The 26986-nt window shown below is 46.3% G+C and overlaps 1 protein-coding gene across 3 annotated transcripts in view; it reads right to left on the bottom strand.

Moving 5' to 3' along the window:
- Positions 1–22096: 22096 nt before the first annotated feature.
- NRP2 (neuropilin 2) overlaps positions 22097–26986 on the bottom strand; it is a 144416-nt gene continuing 139526 nt past the window's right edge. For all 3 annotated transcript variants that reach the window (XM_038748683.1, XM_038748684.1, XM_038748685.1), the window contains exon 17: positions 22097–25528. In XM_038748683.1, coding sequence (XP_038604611.1) covers positions 25227–25528 — 302 coding nt within the window. In that variant the 3' untranslated portion in view covers positions 22097–25226. The remainder of the gene's footprint in view (positions 25529–26986) is intronic.

Here is a 26986-nt window from a genome sequence, read left to right as displayed (position 1 = left end):
CACTGTTCTAAGCGCTGGGGGGATACAAGGTGATCAGGTTGTCCCACGGGGGGCTCACAGTCTTAATCCTCATTTTACAGATGAGGTAACTGAGGCCCAGAGAAGTGAAGTGACTTGCCCAAGGTCACACAACTGACAAGTGGCAGAGCAGGGATTAGAACCCATGACCTCTGACTCCCAAGCCCGTGCTCTTTCCACAGAGCCATGCTGCTTCTCATAAGTACTGGACTGAGTACAGTACAGTTAAATAGGGATTTAACACTGTGAGCCCCATGTGGAACAGGGACCGTGACCAACTTGATTTGCTTACATTCACCCCAGCACTTGGTATAGTTTCTGGCTTACAGTAAGCACTTAACAAATACCATAAAGACAAAAAAAAAATCTTTGCTGGTTCTGGGAGTTCATGGGGGTTTGACTTCACCCAAGACAGACCTGGGGAATTGAGAGAGAATCCAGAGAGGAACAGCAGAGGAAAAGAAAAACAAGATTTGGGGAAAGAGGCCCGAAGAATAAAGATGAAAAGAAATGTTTGAGAAAGGAGAAGGCAGATGAGGGGAGAGCAGGGAGAAGAGGATGTGGTTGGGAAGGAGGAACAGGAATAGACAATTACTCTCCCCAACTTCAAAGCTTTATTGAAGGCGCATCTCCTCCAAGAGGCCATCCCTGACTTAATAATAATGATAGCATTTATTAAGCTCTTACTATGTGCAAAGCACTGTTCTAAGTGCTGGAGAGGTTACAAGGTGATCAGGTTGTCCCACGTGGGGCTCACAGTCTCAATCCCCATTTTACAGATGAGGTAACAGGCCCAGAGAAGTTGTGACTTGCCCAAAGTCACACAGCTGACAATTGGCAGAGCTGGGATTCGAACCCATGACCTCTGACTCCAAAGCCCGTGCTCTTTCCACTGAGTCACTCCTTTCCTCTTCTCCCAATCCCTTTTTGTCATCACCCTGATTTAGTCCCTTTATTAATCCCCCTCTCAGCCCCACAGCACTTAGGTACGTATCTGACATTTATTTACTTATGTTAATGTCTGTCTCATCAATCGTCATCATCAATCGTATTTATTGAGTGCTTACTGTGTGCAGAGCACTGTACTAAGCGCTTGGGAACTACAAGTTGGCAACATATAGAGACAGTCCCTACCCAGCAGTGGGCTCACAGTCTAAAAGGGGGAGACAGAGAACAAAACCAAACATACTAACAAAATAAAATAAATAGAATAGATATGTACAAGTAAAATAAACAAAAAAAATAAATAGAGTAATAAATATGTACAAACATATATACATATACACAGGTGCTTTGGGGAAGGGAAGCAGGTAAGATGGGGGGGATGGAGAGGGGGACGAGGGGGAGAGGAAGGAAGGGAGTCTCCCCACTCTGGGCAGGGACTGTGTCTGTTTATTGTTGTATTCTCCCAAGTACCTAGTTCAGTGCTCTGCACAGAGTAAGTGCTCAGTAAATATGATTGACCTACTGACTGAATTGGAAGCTTTAACTGAGTTATCTCTGCCTTCTGTGACCTGAAGAGGGACTGTGTGAAAGGAAGCTGAACCTGGAGACCTATGTGTGAGAGAGTGGGATTGGCTGGCAGGGCGAGAAGGATAGATTGAGTGGTGAATACCCTGGGCTATCAACATGCTGCCAAACGATCAATCAGTAAATCCAACTGAAAATGCTCCTTCGCGATCATGATTGAGATGGACTCAGTCTGGGCTGCTTTCTAGACCAGTTTGACCAGCCAGTTCCAGTGGCCCCTTGCCTCTCGGCCTCCATTCTGGAATGACGCCATCAGGACTCAGGGGAGAGATGCTTACTGTGGTGATTTTTTTTCCCTTGTACCAGCGCCTTATCCGTTATCCCCTTGTCATTCATTCATTCATTCGTATTTATTGAGTGCTTACTGTGTGCAGACCACTCTACTAAGTGCTTGGGAAGTACAAATCAGCAACATATAGAGACGGTCCCTACCCAACAACGGGCTCACAGTCTAGAAGGCGGGAGACAGACAAAAGAAACCAAGAAGTAGACAGGTGTCAATACCATTCGAATAAATAGAATTATAGCTATATACACATCATTAATAAAATAAATTTAGTAAATATGTACAAATAAAATAGAGTAATAAATATGTGCAAATATATACAAGTGCTGTGAGGAGGGGAAGGGGGCAGGGCAGAGGGAGGGATTGTTGTTGTCAATCAAACAAGAGTATTGAGTTCAGAGCACTATGATAATAATAATTGCAATCGTGATGGTATTTGTTAAGCGCTTGCTGTGCATCAAGCACTGTTCTAAGTGCTGCGGTAGATCCCAGCTCCGCCACTTGTCTGCTGTGTGTCCTTGGGTGAGTCATGTAACTTCTCTGGGCCTCAGTTTCCTCACCTGTAAAATAGGGATTAAGACTGTGGTTAGTGCTAACCTTCTCACTGTGACTCGATCTCACCACTGATCCCTAGCCCACAACCTGCCTCTGGCCTGGAATATCTTCCCTCTTCTAATCAGACAGACAACCACTCTCCCTCACTTCAAAGGCTTATTGAAGACACATCTCCTCCAAGAAGCCTTCCCAGACTAAGCCCCACTTTTCCTCATCCCCAACTCCTTGACTTGCTTTCTTTGCTCTTCCCCCCTCCCAGCCCCATAGCACTTATGTACATTTCTGTAATTTTATTTACTTGTATTGATGTCTTTCTCTCCAACTCTAGACTGTGAACTCATTGCGGGCAGGGAATGTCGCTATTCATTGTTGTATTGTGCTTTCCCAAGCACTTAGTATAGTGCTCTGCACAATAGTAAGCTCTCAGTAAATACGATTGAATGAATGAATGACTGTGAGCCCCACATGGGCCAGGGACTGTATCCAACCCAATTCACTTTTATCTACCCCAGCACTTAGTACAGTGCCAGGTACATAGTAAGCGCTTAACAAACACTATTCATTCATTCATTCAGTCATATTTATTGAGCAGTTACTGTGTGCAGAGCACTTTACTAAGCGCTTGGGAAGTACAAGTTGGCAAGATATAGAGACAGTCCCTACCCAACAGCAGGGTCACAGTCTAGAAGGGGGAGACAGACAACAAAACATATTAACAAAATAAAATAGAATAAATATGTACAAGTAAAATGAATAGAGTAATAAATATGTACAAACATATATACAGGTGCTGTGGGGAGGGGAAGGTGGTAAGGCGGGGGGAATGGTGAGGGGGAGGAGGGGGAGAGGAAGGAGGGGCTCAGTCTGGGAAGGCCTCCTGGAGGAGGTGAGCTCTCAGTAGGGCTTTGAAGGGAGGAAGAGAGCGAGCTTGGCGGATGTGTGGAGGGAGGGCATTCCAGGCCAGGGGGAGGACGTGGGCCGGGGGTCGACGGCGGGACAGACGAGAACGAGGCACAGTGAGGAGATGGCACAGTGAGGAGATTAGTGGTAGAGGAGCTGAGGGTGCGGGCTGGGCTAGAGAAGGAGAGAAGGGAGGTGAGGTAGGAGGGGGCGAGGTGATGGACAGCCTTGAAGCTGAGGGTGAGGAGTTTTTGCCTGATGCATTGGTTGATTGGTAGCCACTGGAGATTTTTGAGAAGGGGAGTAACATGCCCAGAGTGTTTCTGGACAAAGAGGATCTGGACAGCGGCGTGAAGTATGGATTGAAGTGGGGAGAGACAGGAGGATGGGAGATCGGAGAGGAGGCTGATGCAGTAATCCAGTTGGGATATGATGAGAGATACTATTACTACTATTACTATTATTACTACTACTATTACTATATTACTAATATTACTAATTACTATTACTATATTACTACTATTACTACTACTATCACTATTACTGATACTACTATTATTATTATTAGAATGTCCAGTGAAATATAACTCCAGAGGAATTCTAGAAGCCTGGAGGGCCAAACTCAGTGTTTTTGTTGGTTCAGAGGAGGAGAAGCAGAAGGAAAAGAAGAGAAGGAGCATGGGCCTGGGAGTTAGAGGACCTGGGTTCTAATCCTGCCTCTGACAATTGTTCTGCCAATTTCTCCTCTGTGGGACCTTGGGCAAGTCACATAACGTCTCTGTGTCTCAGTTTCCTCAACTATAAAATGGGGATTCAGTACCTGTTCTCCCTCCGACTTAAGACTGTGAGCACCCCTGTGCAAGACAGGGACTGTTTCTGACTTAACTTGTACCTACCCCAGGGTTTAGAACAGTGTTTGACACATAGTAAGCACTTAACATGTACCATAAAACAAAAAAACAAATCAGCACCTCACCATCCATACCAATGATGCATGGATGGGAAGAGAAGAATTGCCCGGTATAGAATGCCTTCTGCCTCTATCTAGCCATGGTCTTTGTCATCCTATTGTTTAGCAAAAAATAGCTGGGTCCTACATTTAATAAATGAGATGAATGAGAATCTAACCCTTATTCCTGTTGAATCCACACTAGCTGTCTGGGCTCAGAATACAATAAAACCACATTAATTCAGACCCCATTAATCCAGAAATTGGGGTAATCCAGGTCAGCAGAAATCACCTCATTTCCCTCTTTGCCTTCTCTACTTTGATAAATACATTTTTCCCCAATTCAGACCGATTCATCCGCATTTTAGCCTAATCTAGTGAGGTTTCACTGTTCTTTGTGCACCAACATCTGCAAGGCACTCTATTAGATGCTCTGACAAATAAAAAGTATATATCAATTGAAGACAGTCCTTTCCCACAAGATTTTACAGGGGACAGAAAGGCTTCAAAAACAGAAACATAACTATGTTTTAAAGATCAAAACTGACCCTTTCTACAACTTCAATCTTTGGAATACCATTCCTCTCTCTTCCTCTCCCACTCACCTCCCAACTCCCATTCATTAAAATCCTTGACAAGGAATAATCCAGGCTCAGTCCCAGAAAAATAATTTAGCTTTTACTTCAACACAGGGAAAATATTTTTGGCTGAATACATAGTGGCCACAAGAGACAAGATTTCAAAACTCCATTTAGGTTTTCCTCCAACTCCTCCCTAAATGCTTCTCAGGTTCAATTTATGGCCCCTGACCTGCTTTTCAGCTCTTTTTCAGAAGATGGCATGGGTCTGTCATCTCTCAGAGCCTCAGACTACAAGAAATCAACAAAGAAAGGTCCCATAGCCAATAATTCTTTTTTTTTTTTTCAGATAGCCTGTGACACTTCCCCTCTACATGTACAAGTCCCCAAAGCTCTATCTGAGTTGCATGGGAATGTAAATTCATCCCAAACTCGGCCCCACCTATAAATGAGCTCATTGGATGACAGTAATCCCTGAGCAGCTGTCCCACTGGCAACAAATGAACTAAATCTAAACTCCAGTGAGAGTTTTGTTCTGGTCCTCCCAAATATAAGAATATTTTATGCCTACCAACCCTTCCTTAGCTTCTAGGTGGGTTGTAGAAGTGGAGCACTCAGCAGAATGATAGCTGCCAAACAGAAAGGCCCTGTCAGCAGGAGGCATGTATTTCCCTGCAGACTGGAGACTGATGAAATGGGGAACAGGAACTATTTCTTACTACAGAGGAGATGCTCATGAAGTGCATGAGAAGCAGAATAGCCTAGTGGATAGAGCACGGGCCCGGTAGTAGGAAGGATCTGCGTTCTAATCACATTTCGGCCACCTCTCTGCTTTGTGATCTTGGGCAAGTCCCTTCACTTCTCTGGGCCTCAGTTACGTCAGCTGTAAAATGGGGATTAAGATTGTGAGCCCCATGTGGGAAAGCCCCATGTATCTGACCTGATTAATTTGTATCTATCCCAGCACTTAGAACAGTGCTTGGCACATTGTCAGTGCTTAACAAATACCATAAATTTAAAAAATACAAGGAGGAAAATGCCCAGTTTACAAAGCCTCTTCTTGATTGGGAAGAGTCAGGTCTGGACACTCTCTCTGCTTATTCCTGGGTGGAGGTTTTAGTTAGTAAGTCAGTTGTATTTATTGAGTGCTTACTTTGTGCAGAGAACTGTACTAAGCCCTAGGGAGAGTACGATATAACAATATAACAGGCACATTCCCTGCCCAAAATGAAGTTACAGTCTAGAGGGGGAGACAGACATTCATATAAATAAGCATATTACAATAAACAAATCACATCATCAGAGAACTGGTTCATATTCAATTGAATTTATTGAGTGCTTACTATGTGCAGAGTACTGTACTAAGCACTTGTACAATTCAGCAACAGAGACAATAATAATAATAATGGTGGTATTTAAGTGCTTACTACGTGCCAAGTACTGTTCTAAGTGCTGGGATAGATACAAGGTAATCAGGTTGTCCCATATGGGGCTCACAGTCTTAATCCCCATTTTACAGATGAAGTAACTGAGGCACGGAAAACTTAAGTGACTTGCCCAAAGTCACATAGCAGACAAGTGGTGGAGGTAGAATTAGAACCCACAACCTCTGACTCCCAAGCCTGTACTCTTTCCACTGAGCCATGCTGCTTCTTGTAGCTCTGCCTACAATGGGCTCACAGTTTAGAAAGGGGGAGACAGACATCGAAAACAAGTAAACTGGCATCAATAGCATCAATGTAAATAAATAGGATTATAGACATATGCACATCATTAATGAAATACATAGAATTATGAATATGTACATATATACTCACAAGTGCTGTGAGGCAGGGAGGGGGGTAGAACAGAGGGAGGGAGTGGGGTTGATAGAGAGGAGAGGGGAGTAGAGGAAAAGGGGGGCTTAGTCTGGGAAGGCCTCCTGGAGGAGGCGAGCTTTCAGTAAGGCTTTGAAGGGGGGAAGTGTGCCAGTTTGGTGGATTTGAAGAGGTTGGGCATTCCAGGCCAGAGGTAGGACGTGGGCTAGGGGTCGACAGCAGGACAGGAGAGAATGAGGCACAGTGAGAAGATTGGCACCAGCTCGGTGTGGGCAGGGAACGTGCCTACCAACTCTCTTATATTGTACTGTCCCAAGCACTGAGTACATTGCTCTGCAAACAGTAAGTGCTCAATAAATACCATTGGTTGATTGTTTAGTCAGAGGGCTCTGATGGTTGGAGAGCTTTCCTCACCCTCTCAGATCTTGGGCCAAAAGAATTGTTGCCATTGCTGTTGCCAGCATCTTTTCTGCGATAGCTCTGGATGGGGAGGTGTGGATTGAGTGGGGGTGTGATGGGGTGCAGTGGGGTGAGGTGGTACTACTACTAATAATAATATAATGATGGTATTAAGCGCTTACTATGTGCAAAGCACTGTTCTAAATTCTGGGGAGGATGCAAGGTGAGCAGGTTGTCCCACGTGGGGCTCATCATTTTAATCCCCATTTTCCAGATCAGGTAGCTGAGGCACAGAGAAGTCGTGACTTGCCGAAAGTCACACAGCTGACAAGTGGCGGAGCTGTGATTTGAAACCATGACCTCTGACTCCCAAGCCCATGTTCTTTCCACTGAGCCACGCTGCTTGGTGCTGTGACCAAACAGTAGCCATCGAGGTTTCAATGCTTTAAAGATAAAGTTTTCCCTCCCTGAGCCTGGGAAGCTAAATCCAGCAATTCTACATGGCAGATAGGGTTACCGATCATCTCGAAGCAGCATGGCCTAGTGGATAGAGCATGGTCCTGGGAGTTAGGAGGTCATGGGTTCTAATTCTGGTTCTGCTGCTTGTCTTCTGTGGGGTGTTGGGCAAGTCACTTCACTTCTCTGTGCCTCAGTTACCTCATCTATAAAATGGGGATGAAGACTGTGATCCCTACGCAGATTGCGTCCAATCCAATTTGCTTGTATCCATCCTAGCACTTAGTACAGTGCCTGGCACAGAGTAAGTGCTTAACAATACCACAGTTATTATTATTATTATCATTACTGAACACCAAACCCATTTCTGAGGTTGCTTTTGAATATGGTTCTAATAGGCATTAAAAAATATCGATCTGTTTACTCCCCACCCCCCACTGCCCGGGGCTGGAGGGGAATGTGCTTATGTTGGAAATAAGGAATGGATTAGTAATTAATTAATTGCAGGCAGGTGTAGGTAGAGCTGCCTCTTGTTCCTTGCTCCCTTTCCTTCCCCCTCTGAAGATCTCTTTCCTATTTTAATTAATGTCTTGTCACCCTGGCTCTTCTCTTTATCAATCACTCAACTAAATTAAATATAGAGTGCACACCCAGTTCAAAGGGCCCAATGAGAGGCTTGATTGGAAGTCCAGGCCTGCCTTTGCCCAAGGGACTTTCCAGGTGGCTTCTTCCCAAACTTTTCACTGTGCCTGGCTCTTCCCACTCCCACTTCCAACTACCAGACTCCCAGCTCCCTCCCCTTCCAATCCACCAAACCAGGGCACTTCCCAACTTCAAAGACCTCCTGAAAACCACCTCCTCCTGGAGGCTTTTGAATCGGAGTAATGGCTTTCTTTGATCATCCACTGGGAGCCATGCTCACGTGGGGCTCACAGTCTTAAGGAAGAAGGACAACAGGTTTTGGATCCCCATTTTACAGTTGAAGAAACTGAGGCGCAATGAACTTATACGATTTGCCCAGGGTCACATACAGCAGGCAAGTAGCAGAGTCAGGATTAGAACTCAGTTCCTCTGATTCCCAGGTCCCTGATCTTTCCAGGAGGCCACGCTGCTTCTGTGAGTCACAGGGTCACAAGCCCATCTATTAAGCTGTAAATGGGGCCAGCTGCTTTCCTTCCCGTTTTTCTATTACCCGTTTCCCCACCCCCTCTACTCCCGCAGTCCGGAATCTCTAACCAAAGTGATTTGCAGGTGGTTATGGCAGGACAGGTCTGACACTGATTGAGTCGCTTATCTCCCTTCCTGGTCCTGCTTGCTGACAGCCTCTCCCGCAGGTATCCATCAGGGCATCGGCTCTTTATTCCTAGGTGAGAGAGGAGCTGTCAGGGAAGCATCCAGACTGTCATCTTCATCTAAACTGCCACCTGCCCTTCATGGTTTAAAGAGCCTCTTTAACCCATGCTGGGGAGAAGGGGCTCTTAAAAATGTCAGAATTTCAGGTAAATTCCAGAAGCAGCAGGGCCTAGTGGAAAGAGCCCCGCTCTGGGAGTCTGAGGACCTGGGTTCTAATCACAGCTCCTCTAATTGCCTGCTGTGTGAGCTTGGGCAAGTCATTTTGCTTTTCAGGGACTCAGTTACCTCTTCTGTAAAATGGGGATCGACTACCTGCCCCCTTCTATTCGAACTGGGAGCCTCATGGGGGACAGGGATTGTGTTCCAACTGATTGACTTGTATCGTCCCCAGTGCTTGGGACACCGCTTGACACGTAGTAAGCGCTTAACAAATACCATAAAAATAAAGTGGAAGATGCCTGGGACTTGTGAGTTCTATTTCTGGATACTACTGGGAGGAAGCGAATGGGTGGTTTAGTAAACTGCAGCTCCTTTGGCACAGCTCAAATTCTCTGGGCAGTGCAAGGAAAATCAATGCGGCATCATTATCATGGGGATGCGGGCCACCAAGAAAGCTCCAGTGGGCATGGAAACATCTTGGAAAGGGACAGAAAGACCCTCTGGGGCTGGGGATGATTTACAAGTGCCAAAAGGAAGAGCAGACAAGGTTTTCCATCACCGAAGAGGCCAGATGAGATAAAAGCACCGGCGAGGAAAAAAAAAAACCCACCAGCTCTGTCTAAGCCAGGTTTCTGAGTTGGCCCCAGTTGCGGTGACATTTTCATTTTGCTGCTTTGAAAAGCAAGAAGAGAAGAAAATGTAGACTATGGCATTAAAGACGGATGGGATTTAGACAAACCGAACAGGTTTGCAGGCTTCCTTCGTGCTGGAGAGGTTGATCGCAAATCTCTGCAGTTCGCTTCTCAAACAGATACGATCTCTTTCTTTCAAACCCAGAGAAAAGTGCATCATGAAACGGCTGAATCCCATGTAGGCAGGTGGCTGAAAAGTTTAATATTTAACGTTATATTGACTGACAGTGTGTGCAGGGTGAGTTTATCCTCCATTTGGATTTGAAAGCAAGAGCTTAGTGGGCAGAGTGTCTCTCAGGAAAGGACTGGGGCTGGTTGGGTTGATGGAAGTGGGCCAGGATTTTGGGGAAAGGGCAGTAAGCACCTGGGAAAGACTCTCCTTGGTTGCTGAAAGAGTCCTGATGTCAATAAAGCTTGCCCTCCAACTGGGATTTGCATTTCACTTTAAAAGCAGATTCAGCTGACTGACCCCCCAGCGTGTGAATGGCATCTTGAAGGAGCTGAGAGTGAAAGAAATCCCATTAAGCGAGAACTATTGACCCATCTGTCTGTACACTGTTGACTCGCTGCTAACCTTCCATTTAGGGCGAGTGATTCTTTAATGTGGGAAGCAGTAATTGGGGAAGAAAGATGAGAGACCAAAAAAACCCAACAAAATCCAACCCATAATCACCTAAAACGTTAAAGAGCAGGAAAGTGAAGGCTTCTGGGCCAGGGGTAGAATTCTCCATCACCAAAAAGAGCCATCTCAACGAGAAGTTGGTGATCCCTCTACCTCCCCAAACATTATGAACAAGGAGGGCTGTGCTGTATTTGGTGGAAATTCAGTGGGCTTTCAATCCCAAAGTGAGGGACTCAGAACTTGTTGTTGTTTGACGGTTGCTAATTTGAGGGAGATGAGAGAAAAGAGGAATTCACTTTTTAAAAGAAGTATGAGACCTCAAGTGATTGATATAGAATTAATCAATTAAGGGTATTTGTTGAGTGCTCACCATGTGCAGAGCACTGTAGAGAAGCAGCGTGGCTCAGTGGAAAGAGCACGGGCTTGGGAGTCAGAGGTCATATGTTCTAATCCCAGCTCCGCCACATGTCTACTGTGTGACCTTGGGCAAGTCACTTAACTTCTCTGAGCCTGTTACCTCATCTGTAAAATGGGGATTAAGACTGTGAGCCCCATGTGGGACAACCTGATCACCTTGTATCTCCCCCAGTGCTTAGAACAGTGCTTCGCACATAGTCAGCACTTAACAAATGCCATCATTATGATTATTATTATTATTATTGAGTGCTAGGGAGAGTACTATACAACAGAAGCAGCAGACTTGTTCCCTGCCCACAGCGAGCTCAGAGTCTAGAGGGGGAGACAGGCACCAATATGAATAAGTAATTTGTAATGGGGTTGGGGCAAATATTAAATAATAATGATGGTATTTAAGTGCTTACTATGTGCCAAGCACCGTTCTAAGCACTGAGTCCTAAGGTCACAGATCCAAGTGTATAGATGAGATGGGACCTCGGGCTCAGGTGAGCTTGGGAACAAAAATCCTCACCTGTGGCTTTGAAGCACTCTACCACCTTGCCCCTTCCTACCTTACCCCACAACTCTCCTTCTACAACCCAACCCTCATACTTCGCTCCTCTACTGCTAACCTTCTCTCTGTGCCTCAATCTCACCTATTTCGCCCCCGCCCCCCACTCCACATCCTGCTTCTGGCCTGAAAATATCCTCCCTCCTCAAATCCGACAGACAATTACTCTCCCCTGCCTTCAAAGCCTTATTGAAGGCACATCTCTTCCAAGAGGCCTTCCCTTTCATTCATTCATTCAATCATACTTATTGAGCGCTTACTGTGTGCAGAACACTGTACTAAGCTCTTGAGGAGTACAAGTTGGCAACATATAGAGACGGTCCCTATCATTGACATTGACAAAATAAATAGTAAATATGTACAAGTAAAATAAATAGAGTAATCTGTACAAACGTATTCATTAATTCAATCGTATTTATTGAGCGCTTACTGTGTGCACAGAACTGTACTAAGCGCTTGGGAAGTACAAGTTGGCAACATATAGAGACAGTCCGTACCCAATAGCGGGTTCACAGTCTAGAAGGGGAAGACAGACAACAAAACAAAACATGTGGTCAGGTGTCAAGTCATCAGGATAAATAGAAGTAAAGCTAGAAGCACATCATTGACAAAATAAATAGTAAATATGTACAAGTAAAATAGAGTAATTAATCTGTACAAAATGCAAGGATGATGCAGGACGGGGTGGGAGAACAGAAAATGAGGGCTGAAGCGGGGAAGTGCAAAGAAGAAACAACAAGATTCAGAATAATAGACCTAACAAAAGCATTTGACAATATCAGTAGACTTGTAATAATAATAATGGCATTTATTGCCCTGATTAAGCCCTTCCTTTCCTTTTCTCCCAGTCTCTTCTGCATTGCCCTGACTTGCTCCCTTTGTTCCCCCTCCCAGCCCCACAGCACCTAGGAGGTACATATCTGCAATTTATTTATTTGTGTTGATGTCTTTCACCCCCTCTCTAGACTGGAAGCTCACTGTGGGCAGGGAATGTGTCTGTTTTTTGTTGTATTGTTCTCTCCCAAGCGCTTAGTACAGTACTCTGCACAAAGTAAGCACTCAATAAATACGATTGAATGAATGAACGAGAGCCTGTCTCCAGCACTTAGAACAGTGCTTCGCACATAGTAAGTGCTTAACAAATGCCATTATCATTTATTATATTTATTTACCCCTGAAATGAGTGCCAGAAATGTTTGCAAGTGACAACTTTTTTGCCCACAGCAGAGGAAAACTGTCTCATTTTAGTTTATTAAATATTAGTATCAAATCAATATCAATATTTGACAGCTTTTAACATCAAATTCTGGTGTCCAAATACTGGCAGTGAGGTAAATGGGCACTAGTAATGGACAGGTTAGTAGGCATGGTATTTAGAGAAGCAGCATGACCTAGTGGATGGCATATGGGTCTAGGAGCCAGGAGGACCTGGTTTCTAATCCCAGCTCCACCACTTGTCTGCTGCGTGACCTTGGGCAAGTCACTTCATTTCTCTGTGCCTCAGTTACCTCTTCTGTAAATTGGGGATTAAGACTGCGGGTTCCATGTGGGACAGGGACTGGGTCCAACCTGATTTACTTGCATCCACCCTAGCACTTAGTACAGTGCCCGGCACTTAGTAAGCACTTAACGGATACCACAATTATTATTATTATTATTATTATTGTTAAGCACCTCCTGAGTGCAATGCATTTATTAAGTTGCCACTAGATTGTAAACTCCCTGTGGGCAGGTGATTGCCAACTCTATTGTACTCTGCCAAGTTTTCAATGCAGTGTCTTGTACACAGTAAGTGCCCAGTAAATGCTATTGATTGGTTGGTTGGTGAACTGACTAAGCACTGGAGAAAGTATAGCACAAGCACAAAGTATGTTCCCCGCCGGCAAGAATTTTACAATCGACTAGGGGAGGCAGTCATAAAAATCACTCAAGCAGAATTAGCAAGGAAGAACTTTGTGCAAAGTTTTACCCTTCAATTGCTGCCAAGTCGTTCTGCTGCTACATCTCCTTTTTGTATAAAAATTTGGAAGTCTCTGTCGGGACTACTTTGCATTGGCCCCAGATCACTGTTATTATTTTTATTATACTTGTTAAGCACTTACTATGTGCCGAACGCTGTACTAAGTGCTGGGTTAGAAACAAGATCACCAGGTTGGATACAGTCCCTGGTCCACATGGGGCTTTCAGCCCAAGTAGTAGGGAGTAGGCTTTGATTCTACCAGTGCTTAGAACAGTGCCTGGCGCATAGTAAGTGCTTAATAAATGCTATTATTATTATTATTATTCGCATTTTACAGATGAGGTAACTGAGAACCAAAGAACTTGAGTGACTTGCCCAAGGTCACATAACAGTGTCATGGCAGATCTGAGACTAGAATCCAGATCATCTGAGCAGCATGGCTCAATGGAAAGAACCCGGGCTTGGGAGTCAGAGGTTACAGGTTCAAATCCCAGCTCCGCCAATTGTCAGCTGTGTGACTTTGGGCAAGTCACTTCTCTGTGCCTCAGTTCCCTCATCTGTAAAATGGGGATTAAGACTGCGAGCTCCATTTGGGACAACCTGATCACCTTGTATCCTCCAGAGAGCTTAGAACAGTGCTTTGCACATAGTAAGTGCTTAACAAATGCCATTATTATTATTATTATTTTCCACTAGGCCACGCTGCTTCTCCAGATTGGTTGATTGACCTATGCAGGCCCTGAGAATACTGGACCTCTGGAAAAAGGCAGTTTACCTGGGAGGGTGAAGCCCTCTGAGATTATGACTTAATAATAATAATAATGGTGGTTTTTGTTAAGCGCTTACTATGTGCAAAGCACTGTTCAAAGCGCTGGGGAGGATACAAGGTGATTAGGTTGTCCCATGTGGGGGCTCACACTTTTAATCCCCATTTTACAGATGCAATAACTGAGGCACAGAGAAATTAAGTGCCTTGCCCAAGGTCACACAGCTGACAAGAGGCAGAGCCAGGATTTGAGCCCATGACCTCTGACTCCCAAGCCCATGGTCTTTCCACTGAGCCATGCTGCTTCCCCCCACCAGCTTCATGTTCCTAAAGCCAGTGCTGATGCACGAGGAGAAGTTTCCTTTGCTTACAGTGCCGTGAAAACCCAACTTCCATACAACTTTGGGGCACACACCTGGAACCCATGGCTTCCTGCCACAGGAGAGAAGCCTGTCCTATAATGTCTGCCTGTTGTAGCCTGTCTGCTTTAGGCTGTTGGCTAAAGTCAATCTGCTCTAGACTGCCTGCTAACATCTGTCTGCTGTAGCCTGTCTGTTGTAGCCTGCCAGCCAACGGCGGTCTACAGTAGCCCGTCGGCTAATGTCTGCCTCCTAAAGCCTATTTGCTGTAGTCTGTCCACTGATCATCATCATCAATCATATTTATTGAGCGCTTACTATGTGCAGAGCACTGTACTAAGCGCTTAGCACTGATGTCTGCCTGCCATGGCCTGTCTGCTGTAGTTTGTTATAGTGTGCCTAACAATGGCTTGGGGCAGAGTAAAAGAGTAAAACAGGAAAGTGAGGCATGTCTGGGGCATTCCTGCCTCCCCTCACTAACCTCAACTGTGACCTTCACTGCTAGCTCCCTAACCCCTGAGGGCAGGATGTAAAATAACCAGGAAGCAGCAGCTCCCTGAGGGCAGAGAATGTGTCAGGTTATTGTTATTGTGTACTCTCCCAAGCACTTAGTACAGTGCTTTGCACACAGTAGGTGCTCAATAAATATGACTGATTGACTGACAGCCCAGGGTAGCCAGAAAAATAGAAGTGGGATCCTCACCAGTTTGGAGAGAAACAGCAACTTGAAAAGAAGTCCCACCAGCCCACAGAAAGAACTCTTGTAAACCCCAGGAGAAAAAGAGAAGCAGCGTGGCTCAGTGGAAAGAGCACAGGCTTTGGAGGTCAGGGGTTCAAATCCCGGCTCTGCCACTTGTCAGCTGTGTGACTTTGGGCAAGTCACTTACCTTCTCTGGGCCTCTGTTCCCTCATCTGTAAAATGGGGATTAAGACTGTGAGCCCCACGTGGGACAACATGATCACCTTGTAACCTCCCCAGTGCTTAGAACAGTGCTTTGCACATAGTAAGTGCTTAATAAATGCCATTATTATTATTATTATTAAAAAGAGGGGAGGGGGATCTATGGAAAATGATGGCTGAGGAGAAAGTTCTCATGGAAGGTTTAAAAAAGGCTGAGATTCAGAGTAAGAAAACATCCCCCTCACACATAAACACAGATGGTTGGGTCCAGCCCAGGGCCCAATGCTGGCAGGGACAATCGTGTCCACCACCGCAGGCCCTTCCAATGGGCAGGCCTAGAACAGGAATGTGAGGAGTCCAGTCAGCTTTGGGCTCTTAGGTTTCATCTAGGGAACCAATGGCTGCTCACCAGTAGCGATGAGGATGCCACATCCACAGGAAAGGACATATGGATGCTGAACTTGGGTGTCCCTGAGAGCTCTCTTCAACGTTGGGACTTTGAGGTCTTCCTTTGGTTGGACAATGACCAGATAGGAAGAGGTACCCTCTGTTAATAATAACTGGTAATTGTGGTATTTTTTAAGAGCTTATTGTGTGCCAGGCATTGCACTAAGCATTGAAGCGGATACAAGCAAATTCGGTTGGACACAGTCCCTGTCCCTCATAATAATAATGATTGCATTTGTTAAGTGCATACTATGTGCGAAGCACTGTTCTAAGCTCTGGGGGGATACAAGGTGATCAGGTTGTCCCACGTGGGCTCACAGTCTTAATCCCCATTTTACAGATGAGGTAACTGAGGCACAGAGAACTTGTGACTTGCCCAAAGTCACACAGCAGACAAGTGGCGGAGCCGGGATCAGAACCCATGACCTCTGACTCCCAAGCCCGTGCTCTTTCCACTGAGCCATGCTGCTCATGGGGCTCAGAGTTTCATTCCCCCTTTTACAGATGAGGTAACTGAGGCACAGAGAGTGAAGTGACTTTCCTAAGTTCACACAGCAGACAAGTCGTGGAGCCGGGACGACCAGATAGAAAGAGGTATACTCTTTAGATTCCTCTACCTGTCTGTCCCCAGCACTGTTTTGTAAACTCCTTGAGGGAAAGGATTGTAGTTAAGCAACTAAACCACTTAATACAATATCGGGCACATAGTGTTCAGTAAACACCTTTGATTGATTGGCAGAATGAAAGTATGGAAAAGGATGATAGGTGCAGGGGAAGAGGGATAAGAAAGAGAAGATTCAAGGCAGGTTATAGAACAAAAGAGAAGAGAATCACAGAGAGAGAGATACTGGCAGGTACAGAGGAACAGAAAGAGAAGGAATTAGAGTGCAAAGAAAAACGAAGAGAGAGACAGCTAAACAAAAAGTCAAATTAGTCAAACCAAGATCTGATGGACAAAGTGAGACAGGAGGAGAATGGCAAGGGAAAAGAGCATAATGGGAAAGAATCCAGGAAGAAAGAAAAGGAGAAGGGTCTCAGAGAGGGGAAAGCTCAGAGCCGGTCTCACCTGGGAAAGATAGGGCATTCTGCTAGTCATGAATAAAATTGCGTTAATTCCCCCCATATTTTTTCTCGGCTCTCACTATACCACACAAATTGAAATAGCGTGGAGGCTGGCAGCCCTGGTGACCTTCCATCTTGCTAATATAACACTTCCTTTATGTGAGAAGGGCTGGGAGCCAGTCTGTAATGAATTCCTTCTCCGGTAATCATTTACAGGCGCATTGTGATCTGGGCTACTGGGGCAATGCTACACATTTCCGGATTCTAACAATCACCTGTCAGTGCCTGGTCAGATTGACTCGGAGCACCAATCATGTCATCATCTGAGGCCTGATTTTTTCCTCCTACCTTGACTTCAGGGGAGGAGGCTGTGGGAGCCATCTCTTTTTCTGTGCAGAAGAGGTTAATCCGATAAACTAATAATCAGGGAAGGTTCAGAACACCAACCAAAATGTTTGGTGTCGCCACTATAAGAAAGCATGCTATGCCTCAGCTGAAACTCTGAGGGCAGTTGTGGTCATTATACCTCAGGAAGGACTTGAGAAAACTGGAGAAGGTACAGAGAAGGACAAGGACAAGCAAGCTGATCAATGGATGGAGGATAGATCATCATCAATCATATTTATTGAGCGCTTACTGTGTGCAGAGCACTGTACTAAGCGCTTGGGAAGTACAAGTTTGCAACATATAGAGACAGTCCCTACCCAACAGTGGGCTCACAGTCTAAAAGGGGGAGACAGAGAACAAAACCAAACATACCAACAAAATAAAATAAATAGAATAGATATGTACACATAAAATAAATGAATAGAGCAATAAATATGTACAAATATATATACATATATACAGGTGCTGTGGGGAAGGGAAGGAGGTAAGATGGGGGGATGGAGAGGGGAACGAGGGGGAGAGGAAGGAAGGGGCTCAGTCTGGGAAGGCTTCCTGGAGGAGGTGAGCTCTCAGTAGGGCCTTGAAGGGAGGAAGAGAGCTAGCTTGGCGGATGGGCAGAGGGAGGGCATTCCAGGCCAGGGGGATGATGTGGGCTTGGGGTCGATGGCAGGACAGGTGAGAACGAGGCCCGGTGAGGAGATTAAGCAGTTAGTACATGTTACTGAACACTAAAGGTGCTCAATACATGCAGTTGCTTGAGGGGGCACCCACTGAAGCATAAAGGAGGCAGGTAAAAAAAATCTTCAGGAAACACTTCCTTACAAAGCTAGTTTTGTCTCACCCTCTATAATATAAACTCACTGTGGACAAGGAACATGTCTACCAACTCTTTTAGATTGCGCTCTTCCAAATGCTTAGTACAGCATTCTGCACACTGTAAACATTCCATAAATATAAAATCAGTCATATTTATTGACTGATTAAAATTAGAGGGGAAAAATAGTTGGTTCAAGATGGGTGGGGATTCGTTCTTGGCTGAGTGATCCACCTTGGGCGATTTCAGGGAAAGTTCGAGGTGTCAGGAGATGTACCCCTTACCATTGTTGGAGGCAGAATCGTACAAGGGATAGATCATTGCTCTTTCCAGGTAATAGCCCCGCTTCCCACTTTTTGTTTGTAATTGTGAGGTTTAGAGGCACTCCCAGTTCTGCTTAAAGGAAGATCAAGTTTGAAGAAGGCCTGTTTCCTGACATTGTTCAATTGAATGATATCTTTTGGCTCTTATACTTCAAGAGTAGCCTCTAAATTTTACAGCTGCCGTCTCTGCTTGTACAATGAGTTGAAGATTCAATGTTTCCTGGGGAAATGTGTGGGTGCCAAGCCTTAAGAGGATGGCTTCGGCAATCACAAACACCCACCCGCAAGCACTGAATTTTCATAGATGACAATGCTTAAGTAAGTGACCGGAAACTTAGATCAGGAGTTCTGATCTCTGCTTCCCCGCCTATTGGTCAGTCATTTGTTCAAGTAGGCGATGGGCCGCAGAGCACAGAAGCTGGATGACCAGCGTGGTCGAGCTGGCAGGCAGGAGCCCCGAAGCGGCAGTTTCCTCTGACAGGGAGAGATTTGTTCTTGAATCTTTTTCCCTACTCCAACTGCAACAGCCATGAAATTAAAAAATAAGGCCCCCTAGGAATCCATGCCAAGTGACTCCCACAGGGTCAAGGCCAGGCGGGCTTGTCAGGAGGGAGGGAAAATTCAGACACTCAGATGAGGAGGATGATAGGGGAGGTTAGGGGTTGGGCAGTTTGGCAGGGATGTGAAGAGGATTTTCTGTGCTTTGTTCAGCCTGTTGGTTTATGTAACTGTTCTCTCAGAGGAAATTGAACAATCACACCGATGGGAAGAAGGGACTGGGTAGAGACATGTGCCCTCAACTTCCTCAGGTTGCTAAGACCCCGCTGTGACCCAGACCTCTCCTGTGCTGCTGGAAACCAGGATAGCAACCACATGATAATGTGTTCGTCTGCAAAGTGCAAACGTAGGAGCCAGCAGGGATTATGTGCACAGGGAGGAGGCCCTCTGGTTCCGAATGGGGGTGGTCCAGGGCCCCAGAGTGAGGGGAGTTTATTAGCCGAGGGTCTTCTCCACACCACCTCACACTGGCTTAGCTGGCCACTGCTCTGAGCCAGAGGAGTTGTTGAGGAGAGGCGCGAACTGCAGAGAACTACTACCTTGCTAATATAACGGTCCCTTCTGGGATGATAACAGCTGGAACGGTCCGGCCCTAAATAGTTTCTCCCGGAGCTGTCGCTGAGGCAGATCCGCAGCTGTGGAATGTTCCCCTAGCTCTTGTATGGAAGAGGCCTCTGTCAATCGGAACCAGGCTTCACCCAGAGGTCGGGCAGAGTGATTGGAGGAGATCCCTGGTATGGGGCTGAGGGGAGGCTTAAATGAATGATAATAATTATGGAATTTCTTAAGCACCAACAAGGTGGCAAGCACCGGACTAAGCGCTGAAGTAGATACTAGATAATCAGGTCAGACACAGTCCCCAGCCCACTTGGGACTCACAGAAAACAGCAGCAGCAGAACAAGTATTTAAACCCCGTTTTACAGATGAGGAATTTTACGGATGAAGAAACTAACTGAGGTGCAGAGTAGTTAAGTGACTTGTTGAAGGTCGCACATCAGGCAAATGGGGGAAGTGGGAGTAGAATGATGTCCTCTGACTCCCGGGGCTGTGCTTTATTCACTAGGCCATGCGGCTTCTCAGTTGAGGATTGCTCTTCCTGGGTATCCTCACACTTCGCCGATGGGAAGGGACATTCCTGTCAGAATGGCTGGGCAGGAATAGCAGGCTCATGGTTGGAGAACTCTGCTTCTTTAGTGAGTCCCTGTTTGCGAAAGGGGAGTGGGCCACCATCAGGCAACTGCAGTGCAGATGCAGGGTCAGAAGGCAGCGAAGGGTAAATGTATCAGAACAATGTGGAAGGACTTCCAAGTTTGGCCCAATCCCAGGAACTGGGGGCCATTTCCAACTCTGGAAAAGTCTCCCACAATTCTGTGCAAGGCGCTGCTCAAAATGAGCCACCTGCTCTGAGAAGAAGCCACAGGAGAAAGGTCACAGAAGCACAACCCTGGGCTTGAGACTCCACATAACTATGCCCCTAAACTCCACTTCACTCCCCTGACCTCAAAGGGTGTTAATGGGAGAGTATCATCTTTGCGGGGTCATTGGCAGGAGGAGAAGGATGAAGACCAGCAGGTGTTAGGAGGGCGCTGAGGTATTCTATCATGGCTTGGCCTGGTTTCACAGGACCCCAGTCTCTCTGCTTACAAAATAGATGCCAAATCCCAATTCAGAAAATGCTTTAGCTTGCAGAGGTGAAAGGGAATGGACCCCGGCCTAAAAAATACTTCCCATCAGAGATGTAAGCTCTCTTCTGTTTTGTTTAGCCCTGGCTGAGAGAAGCAGCCTGAAATATGTGAGAACAGAAAGCCAGTATCACCTTGAGTTGTTCATTGAGGGCCATCTCTGCGTCCCCACGGCCGGCCCCAGGGTCAAACTGGCCCCCCAATCCAGATGCGCTCTGTTTTCCTCAGGGAGACTCCTGCTCTAGCTTCAAATCCTGGTCCTTCCCCTCAACTGGCTTGGACTGTAGCCCAGGATCCCATAAACACTTCCAGAGAATGCAGATAAGAGAAGAAAGAACCCAGTAAACACTGCGTGGGAGATATTGTGTGTGAATTAAAAATGCCAGAAGGCCTGAACTAGGACAATAATAAGAATAATAAGTGTCGTATCTGTTAAGCGCTATGTGCTAAGGACTGTACTCAGTGCTGGAAAAGATACAGGATAGTCGGGGTGGACATAGTGCCTGTCCCATAAGGGGGTCAGAGCCCACTTGCCCTTACTGTGTATAGAGCACTGCACTAAACGCTTGGAAGAGTACAATATGACAGAGTTGGTAGACATGTTCCCTGATGACAGTGAGCTTACAAGGGGCTCACAGTCTTAATCCCCATTTGACAGAGGAATGAACTGAGGCCCAGAGAAGTTAAGTGACTTGTTCAGGGTCACACACAGCGGACATTTGGCAGAGTCGGGATGAGAACCCGGGTCTTTCTGACTCCCGGGCCTGTGTTCTATCCACTACACCATGCTGCTTAATAATAATAATAATGGTGGCATGTGCTAAGTGCTTACTATGTGCAGAGCACTGTTCTAAGCACTGGGGAGGTTACAAGGTAACCATGGTTGTCCCACGGGGGGCTCACAGTTTTAATCCCCATTTTACAGATGAGGTAACTGAAGCACAGAGAAGTTAGGTGACTTGCCCAAAGTCACACAGCTGACAGTTGGCGGGGCTGGGATTTGAACCCATGACCTCTGACTCCAAAGCCCCGTCCTCTTTCCACTGAGCCACACCGTTTCTCTAAGTAGATTACAGACTGCTGGTGTGAGGACTTTGAAGGCAATAGTAGGAATTCGACTTCAACCGAAGGATTGTGGGGGAACCCTGGGCCCTCTTAGCAGGGCCTGGACTTTGATGACCAATGATCTAGCAACTAATTAAAAAATGTTCCAGCATGGCGTAGTGGACAGAGCACAGGCCTGGAAACCAGAAGGTCATGGGTTCTAATCCTGCCTTCACCACTTGTCTGCTTTGTGACCTTGGGCAAGTCGCTTCACTTCTCTGTGCCTCAGTTACCTCATCTGATAGAGACTGTGAGCCCCATGTGGGACAGGGACTGTGTCCAACCCGATTTGTTTGTATCCACCCCAGCACTTAGTACAGTGCTTGGCACATAGTAAGCGCTTAACAGATACGATTATTATTATTATGGGTCATCACTAGCTCTCCTTCTTGCACCCCATCCCACCTGCACTTCACCCTCTCGGAAATAACAACAGCGGGAAAGAAACTTCTGGTATAATGTTTATTAAATAGTAATTTAAAAATGTTTTATACAAATCATATAAACACAGTCTTGTTTGTCTTTACATTAGGGAAATCACAGTAAAAGCTCTCAAGCCCGCATGATCTGGCTCAGCCAGTGAAAGATCGAATACCTTGAACAGCAAACCTCGGGAAAGTTAAGCTTCCGTATTACGGTTTCTTACCTGTTTCTTTTCCTTTGCTCACCCCTCCCTTGCCCTCCCACCCCCTCCCCATGAAAGAGAGAAAGCAACAGCAGGACACTTCCGACAATCAGTCTGAGAGCGCGTGGAGGTAATGTGTCATTCGTTAAAAGGCATAAAATCGTATCAATACTGCGGTTGGGTTTCACAGAGGGAAATGCTCACCAGCACAGAAAAGCAAGTGTAACTACAGATAAAGAGAACGATGAATTGAATGCCCCAATGTTCTGGGATTTTCGTTTTTCTTTGACTGTTTCCTGTTTTTTTGTTTTGTTTTGTTTTGTTTTTTCTTTCTTTCCAGAATAGGACAGCAAAGCACCCAGCAGAGGGGAGGATTCAGCCATGTAAGCCCACTCGGTCTGCTTTCGCTTAGTACACTTGGCTTGCTTTGGCTCAGCATCACAAGCACAGTTAGGGCCCGGTCCTAGCTGACATGGAATAGGAATGTGGGATTCTAAAGGAGGGGGTGTTCTACTGATTCCAAGCTGGAGGTGATCTGTAAGTCGGAATGTTCCTAGAGCTTCATGAGTTACCTAATGCCCCATTAACCAGGGCCTGGGGGAGGAGGGTGGGCAGTTGGAGGGAAACCCGTTTGTAAACTCAACTTGGAAAAGGCTCCAGGAAGATCCTATGGGCCCCCGCCCGCAAGGAGAGCATAATGCCAAAAGCTTCAGGACTCACCCGTGATTACCTAGGCTCTGTGCTGTCTCCACGGAGCGTGGGAGAGGTGCCAGGAAGCGACGGAGAAGGGGAAGCGGAAGAAGAATCGAAGTTTGACTTCCTCCCACGTTATCTAATGAGTGGCATTCCGCTCTGCCTTGTTGAGTTCCCGGTTTTACATTCACTACGAATGCACTCTGTGCTAAAATAGGGCCAAGACCAGCAGTGCTCTCCTGCCTTCGATCAGAGTCACAATAACACAATTTAGTCCCACGTGACCTTCACAAACACGATAACATACAGAGAACTCACATGCGCACGCAGACACACACACCCACACGCACACGCGCACACACACACACATATATAAATATATGCACTGTATACAGGAACTCTCACTCTCTGTATGCGGACAACACACCGTCACATTACCATTTTCACTAGCACTTCCATAAGTTAACATTTGTAGGAATGGTCAGTTCACTTTCACCCTTCCCCTTTCATCCGGTTATGAGACAATGAAAGCGTAGATGACAGTAGCAGCAAAAATGGTCTGATGAGTCTTACTATTCATAGGAGATGTGATAGACTGGATACGGTGTCAGGTTTGGTTCGAGACGAGTTATATCGGCCTACTGGTGATCCATACGCAAGTCGACAGGCTTTGCTTTTGGCGCTCGATAGGGACGATCATTTCCATCCCACGTTGTAGTCCTGGTCCCAACATCCCTCCTTGGTGGCCAGGAGAGAAGCAACTAGGGTTCAGACTGAGTATCGATTCCTATTTCGACAGGGCCGAGTCCAACGATCAAGACTCAATGGAGGATCTGGAAGAGGAGGAGGGGTGGAGGCAGGAGAGTATGGAACACTGCTATTGAGCTAGAAGAAAAATACTTGCTTTCTTTTTTCAAGGCACTTGATAACAAAGATTCATAAATCACTGCTGGGGAGATGAGGTGACAATGGGGAACCTCCAGTCAGAGGGTGAGAGGAGGAAGTTTGATCCTGTTGGTCCTCCCTGCTTGCTGACCTCCAGCTGAGGCCGAGGATCTACGTGCTCCTTGTCGGCAATGCCGTGAGCAAAGGAGTTGGCTGCGATCCAAAGAGGAAGCCCAGGTTTCCTCGCCTTTTAGAGAAACTCATGAATCAAAATGTCCCCCTCTCAAATTTGCCACTTGACATGGGGACCTCAGGGGCTGCACTTTTACTTTGCTTTCTTCTCCACTTCATCCAGGGGTCACCAGAGAAGATACTTCAGCAATGGAGGAGATTCAGTAATGGCCTGTATTCTCCCCCTAGCCTTCCTCCAAGAATATCAAACAAAGATCTCTCCCCTCCTCTTAGAACCCTTAGACACTGTCTTTTGTTGGGGGGAGAGGATTTTATTTTGACAAGAACAAGGGAGGAGAATGGAAAGAAAACAAAAAGAAAAAACAACCCAGTGAATGGGGCCTCCTCGTCGGGCAGGCCTCTGCTGCCTCCAACCAAACTCACGATCTGGATTTCACAAATGGCTCCAATTCACAAGCACTTTAAGGCTCTTCAGTGTCACACAAAGAGAGGTTTCTAAGTGAAGTTTCCTTTTGAATCTCACATTCGAAAGAGCTGTTTCCATTGACCCTAAACCAGCATCTTTTCCCCCTGGATAAGAAAAGTTAAAGGTGACAACATCCTCCTTTCATCGCAGGAAGAAATCGCAGGTGGGGAGTGGGTGGGAGGGGTGGCAGCCAATCACAAATCCCTTATACACAAGACTATCTGAGAAGGGGTTAATAAGGATGGGCTTTAGGTGTATCTTTCTTAAGGTGGGCTGCAAACGCTTCAGCTCCTTAACCATTGTTGGGGGAAAGGAGGTGGAGAATAATGATCAACATTCTGCTTCTCACACCCTATAGGTCATTTTCTTCTACGCCGTCAAGTCTCTCAAGGACAAAAACCACCCCCCTCAAAACGACAACAACAACAACAAAAATCCCAAAGCAGTTGAGCTCCAGTCCCAGCAGAGAGCGAGGTTTCATTCAAGCAACCATCCGTTCACCTCAGTCCTTGGCAGTTCGAAATCTTCTTCACGGGTGGCCGAAGCCAGGGCCGCTCCGCCCTCTCCCCATCCTCCTCCCCGGTCCATCACGCCCACATCTTCACGATTCTGGATTGGTTTGTTGGAGATTATGGCATTCAGTTCCCAGAGCGAAAAAAGTAATCTTCACCAGCCACTCCTGCTGGAATGAAATGTCGAATGTGATCCTGGGGCAATCAGTCACGCCTCCGAGCAGCACTTCTGGTGGTTCATTTTGACCTTGTGTTTGATGCCGTCGTAGAGCTCGAAGTTGTAGTTCTCCAGCGTGGTGCAGCTGCGGGAAGACAGTCCCGTGTAGGAGCACGTGCAGTAGAGAAGCAGGCCGGCGCAGATGGCCCCTAAGAGGACACCCAGGGAGCTCATGGCGATAATGGTGACCAGGATGGGGTCCAGCGTGTACAGCCAGCTCTTCTCCTTGTCCTCCTTCGGGGAGGCGGGGGCGGTGGTCGGAAAGGTGCTGTTCCAATCCCCGTCATACTCATCTACGACAGGAAAGACCCATCGCGTCATTTTACTACTGTGGGGAATTGAGAGCGATTGAGAGCATCCCCCTCCCCCTCAGGCGATGGTTTTCAACAGCTTCCAGATCATGGATCTCATGTGGAGATGGCCCTAACGTCTGTAACGAGGAAGCAGTGTGGCCTAGTGGATACAGCAGTTGTACATATTTATTACTCTATTTATTTATTTTACTTGTACATATCTATCCTATTTATTTTATTTTGTTAGTATGTTTGGTTTTGTTCTCTGTCTCCCCCTTTTAGACTGTGAGCCCACTGTTGGGTAGGGACTGTCTCTATATGTTGCCAATTTGTACTTCCCAAGCGCTTAGTACAGCGCTCTGCACATAGTAAGCGCTCAATAAATACGATTGATGATGATGATGATGATACAGCACAGGCCTGGGAGTCAGAAGGATCTGGGTTCTAATCCTGGCTCTACCCCTCACCTGCAGTGTGACCTTGGGCAGGCCACTTCACTTCTCTGTGGCCTCAGTTACCTCATCTAATGGAGATTAAGACTGAGACACCCATGTGGGGCAGGGACTGTGTCCAACCTGGTCAGCTTGGATCTGAGAAGCAGATCCAAGAAGCAGCATGGCTAAGTGGAAAGAGCCCGTGCTCTGGAGTCAGAGGTCATGGGTTCAAATCCCGGCTCTGCCAATTGTCAGCTGTGTGACTTTGGGCAAGTCACTTCACTTCTCTAGGCCTCAATTCCCTCATCTGTAAAATGGGAATTAAGACTGTGAGCCCCCCCATGAGACAACCTGATCACTTTGTAACCTCCCCAGTGCTTAGAACAGCGCTTTGCACATAGTAAGCTCTTAAATGCCATTATTATTATTATCTACCCCTAGTGCTTAGTACAGTGCCTGGTACATAGTAAGCGCTTAACAATTTGTTTTGGTGGTATTTGTTAAGTGCTTACTACGTGCCAGACACTTTTTTTTAAAAAAAGCAAGAAAACGAATACACCCCCATCCTCTTCTCCTTCCAGAAGTCCAGTTGTCTCCCTCCTCTTCAACATTATTATTATGGTATTTGTTAAGCGCTTACTATTTGTTAAGCACTAAGTCATGGAAGTAGCATGGCCTAATGAAAGGAACATGGGTCTGGGAATCAGACTAGTCCCGACTCCACCACTTACCTGCTGTGTGACCTTGGGCTAGTCACTTAACTTCTCCGTGCAACAGTTTCCTCATCCGCAAAAATGGGGATTCAATACCTGTTCTCCCTCTGGCTTTGACTGTGATCCCCATGTGGGACTGATTATCTTGTATCTACCCCAGTGCTTAGTTGAGTGCATAGCACATGGAAAGCAGTGCACAAATTCCACTATTATTGCTATTGTTGTTATTATTGCTATAAGATAATCAGGTCAGACAGAGTGCCTGTCCCACCTGAGGCTCACAGTCTACATAGGAGAGAGAACAGGTACTG

The sequence above is a fragment of the Tachyglossus aculeatus genome, chromosome 7, assembly GCF_015852505.1.
Source record: "Tachyglossus aculeatus isolate mTacAcu1 chromosome 7, mTacAcu1.pri, whole genome shotgun sequence".
Lineage (NCBI taxonomy): Eukaryota > Metazoa > Chordata > Mammalia > Monotremata > Tachyglossidae > Tachyglossus > Tachyglossus aculeatus.
Note: the sequence above shows the minus strand (reverse complement) of the source record. Positions and strands in the feature narration are given on the sequence as shown.